This window comes from Grammomys surdaster, unplaced genomic scaffold (assembly GCF_004785775.1).
Source record: "Grammomys surdaster isolate TR1022 unplaced genomic scaffold, NIH_TR_1.0 126198, whole genome shotgun sequence".
NCBI classification, from domain to species: domain Eukaryota; kingdom Metazoa; phylum Chordata; class Mammalia; order Rodentia; family Muridae; genus Grammomys; species Grammomys surdaster.
Window position 1 is genome coordinate 6,228,708 of NW_021621003.1, and position 12,936 is coordinate 6,241,643.

Consider the following 12,936-nt stretch of genomic DNA (forward strand, 5'->3'; position numbering starts at 1 on the left):
CCTCCACACAGCCCTCCCCCTCCCCTTCTTCCCCTTAGTGGTTCTTGTCCCCTAATTGGTGTTGCTTCTACTTTCATGTCACATGTACAGACATCACTGTAAGTATCTGTATTAAATCCAGGAACTCCAAATGACAAAAAATATGCATGTCTCTTTCTGAGACTGATGTCACTGGTATCATATAACTGCATCGATTTTCTTGCAGATGACATTACTTTATACTTTATGGTTGGAAAATTTCCCATTATGTATTTATAGTCTTACCATAGGTACCATAAGAAATAATCATTTTTATCTAGGTCAAAATGAGTAATATAGTTCAATCTAGTTAATTTAGACTTACCTACAGAATGTGTTACACTGCTTATTAATGTGATAGGATTCGTAGATAAGCCATGATTCTGGAAAGGCAGGGTTTCATGAGCCTGCGACATGTCCTGTATCATCTTTTCCTGTGTATGTCTCTTTGTTACTCCTTGTGTTTAAATTCCATGAGGGTAGGGATCCTTCAGTAGACTGCCATTTAAAATGACCATTGTACTGACAGGGAAGCTCCATGTCTTAAAGCCTTCCCCCTGTGGCTGACTCCTGGGGCTGGTTCCATAGCTTTGCTACTGTGAACTGTGCAGCAACAAACACCGATGTGCCAGTATCTCTGTGATGTGTTGACTTGGAGTCATTTGGGCAAATACTCACAAGTGGGACGGCTATGACATATGCTAGATCTATTTTTAGTTTTTAAGGAACCTCCATGCTGATTTCCACAGTGGACGGACTAGTTTCCACCCCTACCAGTAGTGGGTAAGACTGCCTCTTATTTATAATAGTGGTAACATTTTTGTTACACAAAAGAGCCCTTTCAAAACCAAACCAAATAACTTAGATGCTTGCAAAAGCCCTGCTATGAGCTGTGTGTCATGCTAGGTTCCTGCAGACTATAAAAGCAGTCTATTGAAGGACTGCTGCCCTCACAGAACATATGCACAAGGCGGAAGGATGAGACGTAGACAGGAAAAATGATACAGAACATGTTGTAGGCTCACAAAATCCCGTGTTTCCAAAATCGTGGTTTATCTATGAATCCTATTGCATTAACAAGCAGTGTAACACCTTTTGTAGGCAAGTCTAAGTTAACTAGATTGAACTGTATCACTCATTTTGACCTAGATAAAAATGATTATTTTTAAAGATTTATTTATTTATTTATTTATTTACTTATTTACTTATTTCAATATATGTGAATACACTGTAACTCTCTTCAGACACACCTGAAGAGGGCATCGGATCCCATTACAGATGGTTGTGAGCCACTATGTGATGGCTGGGAATTGAACTCAGGACCTCTGTAAGAACAGTCAGTGCTCCGTGAAAGATGTAGCCAGTGTGTGCCCGCAGCTGGCAGAGAAGAGGATGCTGGATCCATCCATTAAAGGAACCTTTCACTAGTCTGGCAATGAGCAGATGACCAAGTATGAAATGGCGTGTGCAATTGCAGATGCCTTCAACCTCCCCAGTCGTCACTTGAGACCTATTACTGACAGCCCTGTCATAGGAGTACAACGCCCCAAAAATGCTCAGCTCGATTGCTCCAAATTGGAGACCTTGGGCATTGGCCAGCGGACACCATTTCAAATTGGAATCAAAGAATCCCTCTGGCCTTTCCTCATCGACAAGAGATGGAGACAGACTGTCTTTAATTAGTTTATGTGTTGTGTATTTTTTTAAATGAGAAAGAAGTATAGTATGTGGCACTTTTTCAAGAATAAAGGAAATAGTTTTGTATGAGTACTCCTTAATTGTGACACGTGATCCTTCAGGTAAATGATGCTGTTGCACTAGGGGAATGCTGGACTGACTGAGGGCAGTCATGACTTTCTGTTGATTGTTTTATTCTGGCTTACCTTGCTATACAAGTAATATAAATTATGATCCGTAATGTCTGAGGGTGGGATGAAACAGGCTGTTAGACTTTGGATGAAATGCATTGCTCATTCCTATAACTCTTTTTTGTTGTGGTTTTGTTTGTTGGCTCTTGTATATTGATATTTTCAATGTGTGTAGAATCATATGAAAATCATCGGTGTTCATTATTTGCATTGCTTGACCCCAGATCAAAATGCTTGGAAAAAAGAAAACTTTATTTTTGCAACTGTAAGTATGGTTTTTAAACGCTTGATTCTTTAATGTGTTATGTATATCAGAACCTGTATAGCCTGTTGCCTCCTTCACAGCACCGTGTGGCAAACACTTGAGAGAGTGCACGTGTGTGTATTTTTTTTAATATAAATACATATATATGTCTCTTTCCTTCTATCTCACTAAGTGATGTTTCATACATGTGGTTATAATAATGAGCCTTGTAAGTCTTTTGACCACTTCTGAATAATAATAAATATTATTGCTGGCATGTTAAAAAAAAAAAAAGAACAGTCAGTGCTCTTAACTGCTGAGCTACTTTTCCAGCCCCCAATTATTTCTTACAGTACCTATGGTTAGACTGTATGTAACACGGGGTCAGGGGAAGTATCTGAAAATGAGGCTTGAACAAGTATTTGTGAGCAACAGGGAGCTTCAGTGGCCAATCATCCTGGTTTTCCTGGGAAAGGAGCTGTCAGTGTGTATGCTAAGAAAGTTCTAGGCAAAGAGCCACAGATTGGTTGCATTAGGGGAAACAGCCAAATAAAATTGGATTAGACACCGAGACACAGAATAACAGACTTGATTTGATAGGTCACTTCTAATTTTACAAACTTGAGAGGAAGGCTCTCTCTGTTGTCTAGGCTGCTCTCCAACTCCAGATCTGAAATGATCCTTGTCTCAGTCTCCCAGTGCTGGGAACCAGGGTCAGAAGCCACCACACCCGGTTTATTTTAGGGATCCACATGTTTACCTTCTCAAGTTTGCCTGGTTTGCCTTTCGGCATAACGATCAAAGGCACTCTTGTGATCTCCACGGGCCAGAGTCGGCAATCAGCAATTCGCTTCTGTAAACTGCAAATTAAAAGCCATCAGCTCTGTCTGCAAATGCTTAAAGGAAACACTTTTCTTTTTAAGAAAATTATGAGTAAAATGAGCTGGGGATGGGGCTCAGTTGGTCAAGTCAGTGCTTGCCTAGTCCTGGGCTCAGTTCAAAGTACTAAAAATAAAATCTATTGCCTAGAAAGTAATGGAATACATGTGGTGTGTGTGTGTGTGTGTGTGTGTGTGTGTGTGTGTGTGTGTGAGAGAGAGAGAGAGAGAGAGAGAGAGAGAGAGAGAGAGAGAGAGAGAGAGAGGAGATGTGTGCGTGCATGAGAGACAGAGATAAGGACAGAGAGACAGTGAATATCTATCTTATGAGGCAGATGGCAGTCTCACTAGTATAGCTCAGTTTGGTCTCATACTTAGAACCCTTCTGTTTCCTGAGAACCTGAATTACAGATGTCCACACCATCCCTGGCTACACTGCTGATTTTTTTTAAATGATTATTTTGAATCATGTGTATGTGTATGTCTCTGTGTGAGTTACATGCATGTCAGTGCAAGGCCTGCTGGTGGCACTGGATGCCCTAGGTCTGGAGCTCCTCGCAGTTGTGAGCTGACTGATGTGGATGGTAGAACCGAGCCAGTGTCCCTTGGAAGCAGAGACGGCACTTGTCATAACAGCTGAGCCACCCCTCCAACCCAGGTGGTTGATTTTTAAAAACCTTCCTAGGTTTATAGGTTTATAAAAATAATTTTTGATGCTAATAATTTCAAATAACACATCTTTTGGTGACATACAGCAGCATAAGCTCAACAGGAAGCTAATACAGGAGGATCCCAAGTTGGAGGGCTGCACAGAGAGTTCCAGGCCAGTCTGGGATACATAGCAAGACCCTGTCTCAAAACCAACAATCCACTGGGAGGTTTGGGGTGGGGCTGCATGTCTTTAATCTTAGCACTGCTAGACAGAAGCCAGAGAGCTGGATTTCAGGTGAGCCTAGCCTTATCTACATAGGAAGCCCCTGTCTAAATAAACAAACACACTGAAATTGTAACGGTCAATCTCATCAGGTTGGCAGGGCTTATATTTACCATCCTTGGATATATTTCTTAGGCTGTTTCTAGACAGGTTTAACTGCACAAGGAAGACCCACACTGACTGAATGTGGCTGACAAGCATTTGGAGAGCTGAGGTCTCTAACTGAATAAGGACAGGAGTGACAGCCTTCACCTGCCTCTCTGCTCCCTGACGCCACCAGACACGTGTGACTCGCTGTCTCAGCGCCTAACTTCCCACCATAATGTACTGTACCTTTGAAGTATGAGACAAAACAACCTTCCCCCTCCTCCTCCCAGGAAGATGCCCTGGTCAGGCAATTTTTTTCATAGCACTAAGTAACTGATATAAAAATGTTTGCATCTGTCTAGTGAATTATCCTAAAGAAATAACAAAGTTGGCAAATGTGTTTATTTGTACGGTGGTTGAGTGGACTTCCAGCTCAGACACAGCTTTGAAGTGTCTCTGCTGTGCTTACAGCAAGATAAAAAGCTGGTTAACTTGAAAATTTGGCTTTTTTCTCCCTTAGCTCCATCAGAGAGTTGAGGTAAAGGGAAAATTGTGACCTGTAATGTGGAGAGATGGGAAAAACACAGAGTATCAGAGCTGAGATCCACTTTACTGATAGCCAAGGCCAGTACAGTAACAGGAAAAAAAAACCCAAAAAGCAAATAAATAAATAAATAAATAAATAAACAACCCAACCCCTCGCCCCCAAAAAACCTCAACTGTAACTCAGACAATTTATTTGAGACTAAGAGTTAAAAAATTCCAGGGCACCCAGATATAAGGGCTACCTGCTCTAAATGTAGGAGCCCTGCAGGCAAGAAACCTCAAGCTTCGAGGAGGGCTGGAAAGAAAATGGTTTGAAATGCTTGACAGTGTTTTTTTGAGGCAGGGTCTCACTACGTAGCTCTGGCCTTTGAGAAGACATGTTTTGTAGTCTAGTGGCCTCTTTGAAATCCAGAATCAGCATCAGATTCTTCTTGTAAATTTGGTTTTCTTTCTTTTTTTAAAATTTTTTTTTAGATTTATTTATTTATTTTATGTATATGAATAGACTGTAGCTGTCTTCAGACACACCAGGAGAGGGCATCAGATCCCATTACAGATGGTTGTGAGCCACCAGGTGGTTGCTGGGAATTGAACTCAGGACCTCTGGAAGAGCAGTCAGTGCCCTTAACCTCTGAGCAATCTATCTCTCCAACCCTTGTTTTTTTTTTCATTCAATCCATAAAGAACCTGTCTTTATGGGAGGTGTCACAGGTACTTTACAGTTTCAATGTTGTCATGTCTGATCTGTATTCAGCTTGCTTTGTTCCTCAAAGAGATTTAGGCATGCTTCGATGTGCAAACGGAACTGTATTGCTCTTCACAAGAATAGTTCTTACCAGATTATGCTGTGCTTAAATAAACTAAAAATAAACAATTCCTGAAGTTTGAACCAATACCAACTGTGTGGCTCTAGATGACCTTCTTGCCTCTTCTCTCTGCTGCCCATGAAAGCTGCAAAGACACACTACATGCATGCACACACACACACATGCATGCTCACACACACGCACACATGCAAGCACAAGCTCTAGCAATCTTGAGCCATGAGGTAGAGCCAACGAGAATTATTTTATGTGGTGGAAAGGAAGTGCTCACCTTGGCAAGTCTCCACTAGGACCTCTGCTCTCAGTGGATAAACAAAATGTCAAGCTGACGCAGACAGAGTGGAAGAGAAAGTTTCAAAGGGCCTTAACTCAAAAGTAAATAACGTGAAGAATTTCCCTCCCCACCTCGCAACAGCAGTAGGATGGAGGAAGCAGCGGCTTTCCAAGTCCCAGACGATCCTCTTCTTCGTGCATTCGGCTTGGTTCCTAAATTCCCTGTCCTGTGAGAGAATAAGATGGAAGTTTCTGTTCTCTGTCGGTCTGTAGGCATTCTTGTATATGGCGGCTACTGCACCTGCTTCAGTCTATGAGAGAACCTACTGATGAATACAGTGCTGAATGCCAAGTGTTTACGCACATAACTTCAAGTCAGTGCTTCTCCATTCAGAACGTATATTAAAATCACGGAGGGTCTTAAATAAGAGCCCTCCTACAGAGCAAGCAGCAGTGTGTTAACTTATTCATTCTTAGTGGAATCTTGAAAGGAGCTGAGGACGAGGCTGTGTGCATGGATCCATTGCTTTTGACTACGGATGTGATGTGACCAGCTCTCTTAGGACGTCTGTGACTTCCCTGACATGACAGACTGCATCCTGGATTCTGAACACTCCCTTCCTCTCCCAAGTCACTTGCCTCAGAATATTGTGCCACAACAATAAGAAACAAAACCAACACACCACTGTCATCATCTTAAAAATATTTTCAGGGACCATACATAGTGGTGCATCTCTGTAACCCTGGTTCTGAGGAGGCTGAGGCAGGAAGCTGAGTTCAAGGCCAATTTAGACAAATGTGGAGATTCCGTCTCATTAAAAACAGATTGTGGCCAGCCTGGTCTACAGAGTGAGTTCCAGGACAGCCAGAGCTACACAGATAAACTCTGTCTCAAAAAACAAACAAAAAAACAAACAAACAAACAAAAAAAACCCAAAAAACAAACAAACAAAACAAAACAAAACAAAAAACAGATTGTGTTTTCAGTTTGATTTGGTTTTTGAGGCAGGGTCTCACTATGTAGTCTAAGTTAGCCTGAAACTCACTATGTAGAACAGGATGTACTCAAACACACAGAGATCTTCTCCCTCCTGATTCAAGATTAAAGGCATGTGCTAGCACACCTGGCACCTTTACAAGGTGTGGTCAAGGCTGAGAAACAATTATGTAAACTAAAATATAGCATAATATCTAAATATATAAAACAAAATATTAATATAAGGGAATTACAAATATTCACTAAACAAAGGATGAAAAAAGACATGTCAGTAATTTTTAAATATTGCTAGCCTTATTAAGAGTTTGGCTATTTAGACTCAATGAAAAGAATCCAACATCCTCATTTCAGTAATTCTTTTTCTGAACGGTTCTTCTGGTGTTCATCGACTAGTACAGGAACCATTTGCAATCACTTCCCTATCATTTTCTGTGTTCTATGTTGAAATAAAAAGAAAAAAATTAAACTAGAAAAATTTTGGTTGCCACCAGTCAGGGAGTAAGTAAGTAAGTAAGTGAGGTAAAGTATGTCCACTCAATGTCATATAACATAGAAACCACAAAAAAAGAAAAAAGAAAGAAAAAGAATGAAAAACATTTTATGTAGTGATGTTTAAAAAAACAAGGCAAGTTGTATAATGGCCTGTAAAAGTGATGGGGACAGTATCCATATGCATATAGTAATGTTTATTGATATGTGAGGGGAAATCGACATATTTCCCTGCTCCTGGTATGGGAAAGCACAATCTATATCCAGTCTAGAAACAAAAAACATACTGTGGAAAACACAGAAAAATAGGAATGGCTTCTTGATGTGTTTTAGTTCTGAAAATAACATGACCGAATTCTGGATTCCCTAAAGAAAAACAATTTTTTTTCATTAAACGTATATGGGTGCTTTGCCCGCATGTATGGCTGTGCACCGTGTGTGTGCCTGGTGGCCAGGGAAACCAGAAGAGGATGTCAGACCTACAGGAACTGGAGTTACAGATGGTTGTGATCTCCCACATGGGTGCTGAAAACTGAACCTGAGTCTTTGGGAAGAGCAGCCATAACCACTGAATCATTTCTCCAGAATCAAGAAAAAAAATTAGCTATAAATTTTGCTATAATGCTGTGTGAATATTATTTTGCCACCTTTAGAATCATCATCAAGAGGAAAAGCATTTTCTCATCACAAATAGACTGATATAAATGTAGCCATCTGGGAACTTTTTATTGTTTTCTGTTAAACACTTGTTTTAGTTTGGTAAGCCAGTCCCTCTGAAATCTGACTTCCTTTCCCTCTTTTCTAGGACAGAAAGACAGGTTCTGTCTCTCAGTCTTCATGTCACTGCATTTTTTCTGTACTTTCAAGAGGCATCTTGGAGGAACCATCACAGAATAACTACTAAGGTACCGAGATGGAAAAGAATCAGGAAGAAGATGCACACACGGGAGAAAGACTTCTTAACTTTATATACCTCTGTGTTAGAGGCTCCAAGAGTAGTACTGCTGGTAGGTTATGGAGTAGTTACTATAAGTTATTTCATTATAGTAACACTGAATAACATACTTATCAACTCAAAAAAGAAACAAATGTAAAATAAAGAGTAATTTGGATATAAATTATTCTGCAGAATTAGATGATATTTGATTTTTGACATGCAATCAGTTTTGACAAATGTCAGGTGTGTGTGTATAAATTTCAGATTCACAAAGGGTTTATAATTTATTAACGTACTGTATTTGTCATGAAAACATGTTCTCTCTCACCTCAGGGTGGTTGAGTTCTCCTTCTTCTTCCTCGTAGGGACCCCCCACAATGAATGCGTCAGGAATGTTACTAGCTCCTGGAGCAAGAATGTTGGCAATGGGCCATTTTTTAGGCCGGGGAAGAGGTTCTCTTTCCCCTCCAAGCTTCAGAATTCCGTTCCTGAATATCATAGTGTAGTCCTTCTAAAATAATAAATACCGGATGTGAGGACACCTGTAAAGGGCTTTGGAATGTATAAAAAGTCTGCTTAGTACTTTCCCCAGTGGAATTCTGGGTATTATTTCCATGACTATCTGGTTCTATATAGGGGCCTATACCCTCTATCCTATTTGTGCTAATGTATAACTCTGTGAGTGATAGAAAAGATGATAAAATGAAAATTTCTCTTTTAAAAAGTATTTGAGTTATTTGCTTGTGTGTGTGTGTGTGTGTGTGTGTGTGTGTGCGCACATGTGCACCAATGAGTATGGAGGTTTGATGAACAGTGTTTGGGAGTTGAAGTTCTCTCCCCCTAGGTAGGTCCAAGGGATCAAACTCAAGTCATCCAGCTCAGCAGTAAGAAACTTTGCTCTTTAAGCCATCTCAGCAGCCCAAAGGGGAAAAGATAGTAGAAACTTGTAGTTGGGAGCAGAACAAGGTATGGGTTGCCGTGTGCAGTTATGGGGTTGTTCTGGATAGGAAGGCAACCGTCCAGACTCGTCCCAGGTTGTCCCAGTTTTAGAAATGAAAGTCAGGTATGTCTGGAGCCCACCTCAATGCCCAGCACAAGGACCATGTTATGCAGATTTACATTCAGGCTGAGGCAGTAGCTCAGGTGAGGACAGGAACTATTGCACCTTGGCAATCTCCAGCAAGAACCTTAAGTGTTCCTGTATATAAAAATCTGATCTAAGCACTACCTGGAATTAAATGAAAGGATTGTACAATGAGATACTTATGCAAAACTCATGAAACAGTCACAGATAATCCATGTGTAAGCACCAAAGCATGGCCACTTTTAAATGATGCACAGATTTTGGACCATAACTATATGTTGACTATTAAACTACATGTAATGTGTAGATTGTGAAATATACATGTGAAATGTGAAGGTATAAATGTAAAACCAAAGTGTTCATTTTTAAGCCTAAAATAAATCTTAGCCACTGGTAGAGTGAGTTTGAATGCAGTCTTGGCAGGGAGGAACATGGCCATGAGTCCAGGCTTGCTTGAGCCTGTGTAAACGTCTGCAAGTAGGGCTTTACCTCTCCGACCGACGGAACCTGCAGACCAACCATGTAGTTCTGCTGAGGCCCGACTGGTATGAATGACTCGGGCACAGAATAGGCTGCCTCCAGCGTGACCTTCAGTAGATTGCTCGCTGAGACCTGGGCTGGGGTCAGTAAGGGCTCTGCCACAAATACCTTCACATCAAGACTGCATTGCTATAAAATTAAATTAAATTACAATAAGTAAAATAAAATAAATAGAAAGCAACATTTATGAAACTTGACATTGGTCTTGATTCTCTTTACTATCTTCTACCACAGCTCAAGATGACGTCAGTTATTTCCAAACAAGAGTTAGAGTCAAAAGGAGAACTGGAGAATCTTACACTGACCTAGAGTCATTTCACTCTACAACAGCGAGGTAAAGTACAAACACAAACATGTCTAGAACAGGAACTGGATGGTTCCATACTTCGTGTACCCGGCAGGCACTCATCAAACAGGATCGCGTGCTTTTATTTCCGTAGCCTGTGGTTTACGATTATGTGGGGTGTGTGCATGCAGGATGTGTGTATATGTGGTCAGGCACGTGTGTACCATTGTAAGCTTGTGAGGGTTGAAGGGTGACCTTGGATATGTTTCACTTTCCACTGGGATGTGAAAGCCCATATCTGGTTTTCCATGGATTCTAGGAATTTGGACTTGGGTCCTCACACTTGTCTGGCAAATGCTTTACACATAAGTCGTCTATATCACCATTATCTCTAGATCATCATCTTCTTCTTCATCGTTATTGCTATTATTATACAGGGCCTCACAATGTTGCCCTGGCTGACACCAGTCTAGCCTCAGACTCATGGAGAGCTACCTGATTCTGCCTCCCAAGTGCTGGGATTGAAGACCTGTATCGCCATACCCACTCCTGTATGATTATTTATTATAATTTAAATACAGTGTTTTATAATAAGATATTTTCAAGTATCTATATATGTGTGTGTGTACACCTAACATTCTCACACACAATACAATAAAAAGGTCTAAATACGCATTTACAACTTTAAAATTATATATTTAAAATTATTATTTAGTTATATGAATGGGTAGGTGGTCAGAGGACAACTTATGGAAGTTGGTTCTCTTCCTCTACTCTGTAAGTCCCTAGGACTGAGCTCAAGGCTTGGCACCCAAGTTTACCTCTGACCCATCTCACTGGCCTCTAAATGTGTATTGACTGCTAATAATATGCTGGTAAAGAAGACACATTCCCTTTCATTATGAAACTCGTATTACAGTTTAATGCGTATGACAAATCCTGTACAAAATATTCTTGTTGAGAAGCAGCAGAAAAGAAAAGAATATATTTTTTTTTTTTTGGTTTTTCAAGACAGGGTTTCTCTGTGTAGTCCTGGCTGTCCTGGAACTCACTCTGTACACCAGGCTGGCCTCGAACTCAGAAATCCACCTGCCTCTGCCTCCCAAGTGCTGGGATTACAGGCGTGCGCCACCACCGCCCAGCAAGAAGAGAATAATTAATTATTGGTCTGGTAAAGAATAGAAAACAATGCTATCAGAACCTGCTTTTACAGGATATCAAGGAGTTTGTGGCTTGGATCAACAAGGGAAATAAAAAATAATTCTAAGTCCAAGCAAAGCAACAGTAAAGGGGCTGAAACAGTGTGCTGCCTTCAGGCAAAGGTAAGGATGTAGTTCAGAACGGAATGCATAAGGTGCTGTGAGTCAAGTCAATCGACTGGAAGGCTCCTGTTATCAGGAATGTGGGCTGCTTGCAAAGAAATCTGGACCTTGACACACACAGTGGATAAGTCCGTGAGCCACACTAAGCAGGGAAAAGATGTAATCAGATTTGCTCTTAGTCACTATGTAAGCAACAGGAAGGCTGAAGAGAGGGAGGAGGCAAGGTCATGTGCCAAGAGTATGCCTAAGGACCCAGTGAACACTGAGGTAACGTCGAGTAGGAAATGGTATAAAGGCTCTAAAGTAGTTTGGGAGGTAAGATAGGCTGGATTTGGAGGCCGGTCGTTAGGATCCATGGCTGTCACTTAAATCCCGTTGTGTAATTTCATGGATAGACAAAGCCACCAGCCCGAGACACTAAGATGAAAGAAAGAACAAGTTCAGAGGAAGAGAGTGAGTTCAGTTTTAGAATGTTGTGTCTTAGATGTTTATAGGGTGTCACTACAGAGAATTCCAGTGCATTGCAGTCTCACATTCTGAAATTCAGGACATGGTGTTGGCTGGTACTAATCAATTAGAAGTCTTCAACCAGAGGCAAGCTGCTGTGCCTCCACGGGCAGTATACTGTCATACATAGCTTAACCCACAGATACATAGCTCAAGAAGCAGTTCCAGGGCTGGAGAGGTGGCTCAGCGGTTAAGAGCACTGACTGCTCTTCCAGAGGTCCTGAGTTCAATTCCCAGCAACCACATGGTGGCTCACAACCATCTGTAATGGGATCTGATGTCCTCTTCTGGTGTGTCTGAAGATAGTGACAGTGTACTCATATACATTAAATAAATAAATCTTTTTTAAAAAGAAGCATTTCCATATTAAGCCTTCCCTAACATACTTCTGCATGGAGTAGCCAATGGCTGCTCTTTGCCCTGTGAGTGCATCACACTGGGTTATAATCCACAGGGTGGGACTTAGTTTATTCATCCTGGCTAACCATAAACCAGCACCACTGGTGTAATGAAAGGAAGTGGCCAATGTACTGCACTCACCTGACCTGGACCTTATATCTGGATTATGAGGCAGGCTGAAAACACTAAGACTTAAAACTCGGATTACCTTAGAGCCTGGTAAAGGAGTTTCCAAGGGTGACCCCTGCACAGGGTGTAATGGGACTGTCGTTTCAAATGACTCCTCTCCTGTAAGGTCAAGTTGAGCCAAAGAAAAAAGGGTCAGATCAAAGCCATTATAGGCACAGTCATGTCTTCGTTTTCCACTAACATCTTTCAAAGTTAAGGAGGCTGGGTTGCACACATTGCAAGGTATAGGTTTTATGAGTTTTGCTATTTTTTTTCTTTTGGATAGATGATACATCTGACCTTCTAATAAAGGAAGAAGATCCACCACGGCTTGGCCAAGAGTTAAGGTCTTCTCATCTTTCTGTTTCTTTTCCTTTGGTAAAACTTCAGTCACCGTTACTGGAAAAGTCAAAGCAAAGAGGACGAGAGCATTTCTAACCATCAGATGGCAGAGCCTCGGCAAGCAAAGTGTAAGTTAAAGAGAGTGAATTCTGACGTGGATGTCTAGTGCAATGGTGGATTCTGACGTGGATGT

General features: G+C 41.1%; 1 protein-coding gene across 5 annotated transcripts in view; it reads right to left on the bottom strand.

The window, feature by feature from the left end:
- Cfap70 (cilia and flagella associated protein 70) overlaps positions 1 to 12,936 on the bottom strand; it is a 53,639-nt gene that overhangs the window by 33,257 nt on the left and 7,446 nt on the right. For 4 of the 5 annotated variants that reach the window (XM_028758561.1, XM_028758563.1, XM_028758560.1 and 1 more), the window contains exons 3-8: positions 12,702 to 12,800; positions 12,442 to 12,521; positions 9,669 to 9,848; positions 8,424 to 8,606; positions 5,805 to 5,899; positions 2,891 to 2,990 (exon numbers count right to left, since the gene is read on the bottom strand). In XM_028758561.1, the coding sequence (XP_028614394.1) occupies positions 2,891 to 2,990; positions 5,805 to 5,899; positions 8,424 to 8,606; positions 9,669 to 9,848; positions 12,442 to 12,521; positions 12,702 to 12,800 (737 nt within the window). Of the gene's footprint in view, positions 1 to 2,890; positions 2,991 to 5,804; positions 5,900 to 8,423; positions 8,607 to 9,668; positions 9,849 to 12,374; positions 12,386 to 12,441; positions 12,522 to 12,701; positions 12,801 to 12,936 lie in introns of all 5 variants that reach the window. The other variant, XM_028758564.1, reaches the window with a different exon arrangement.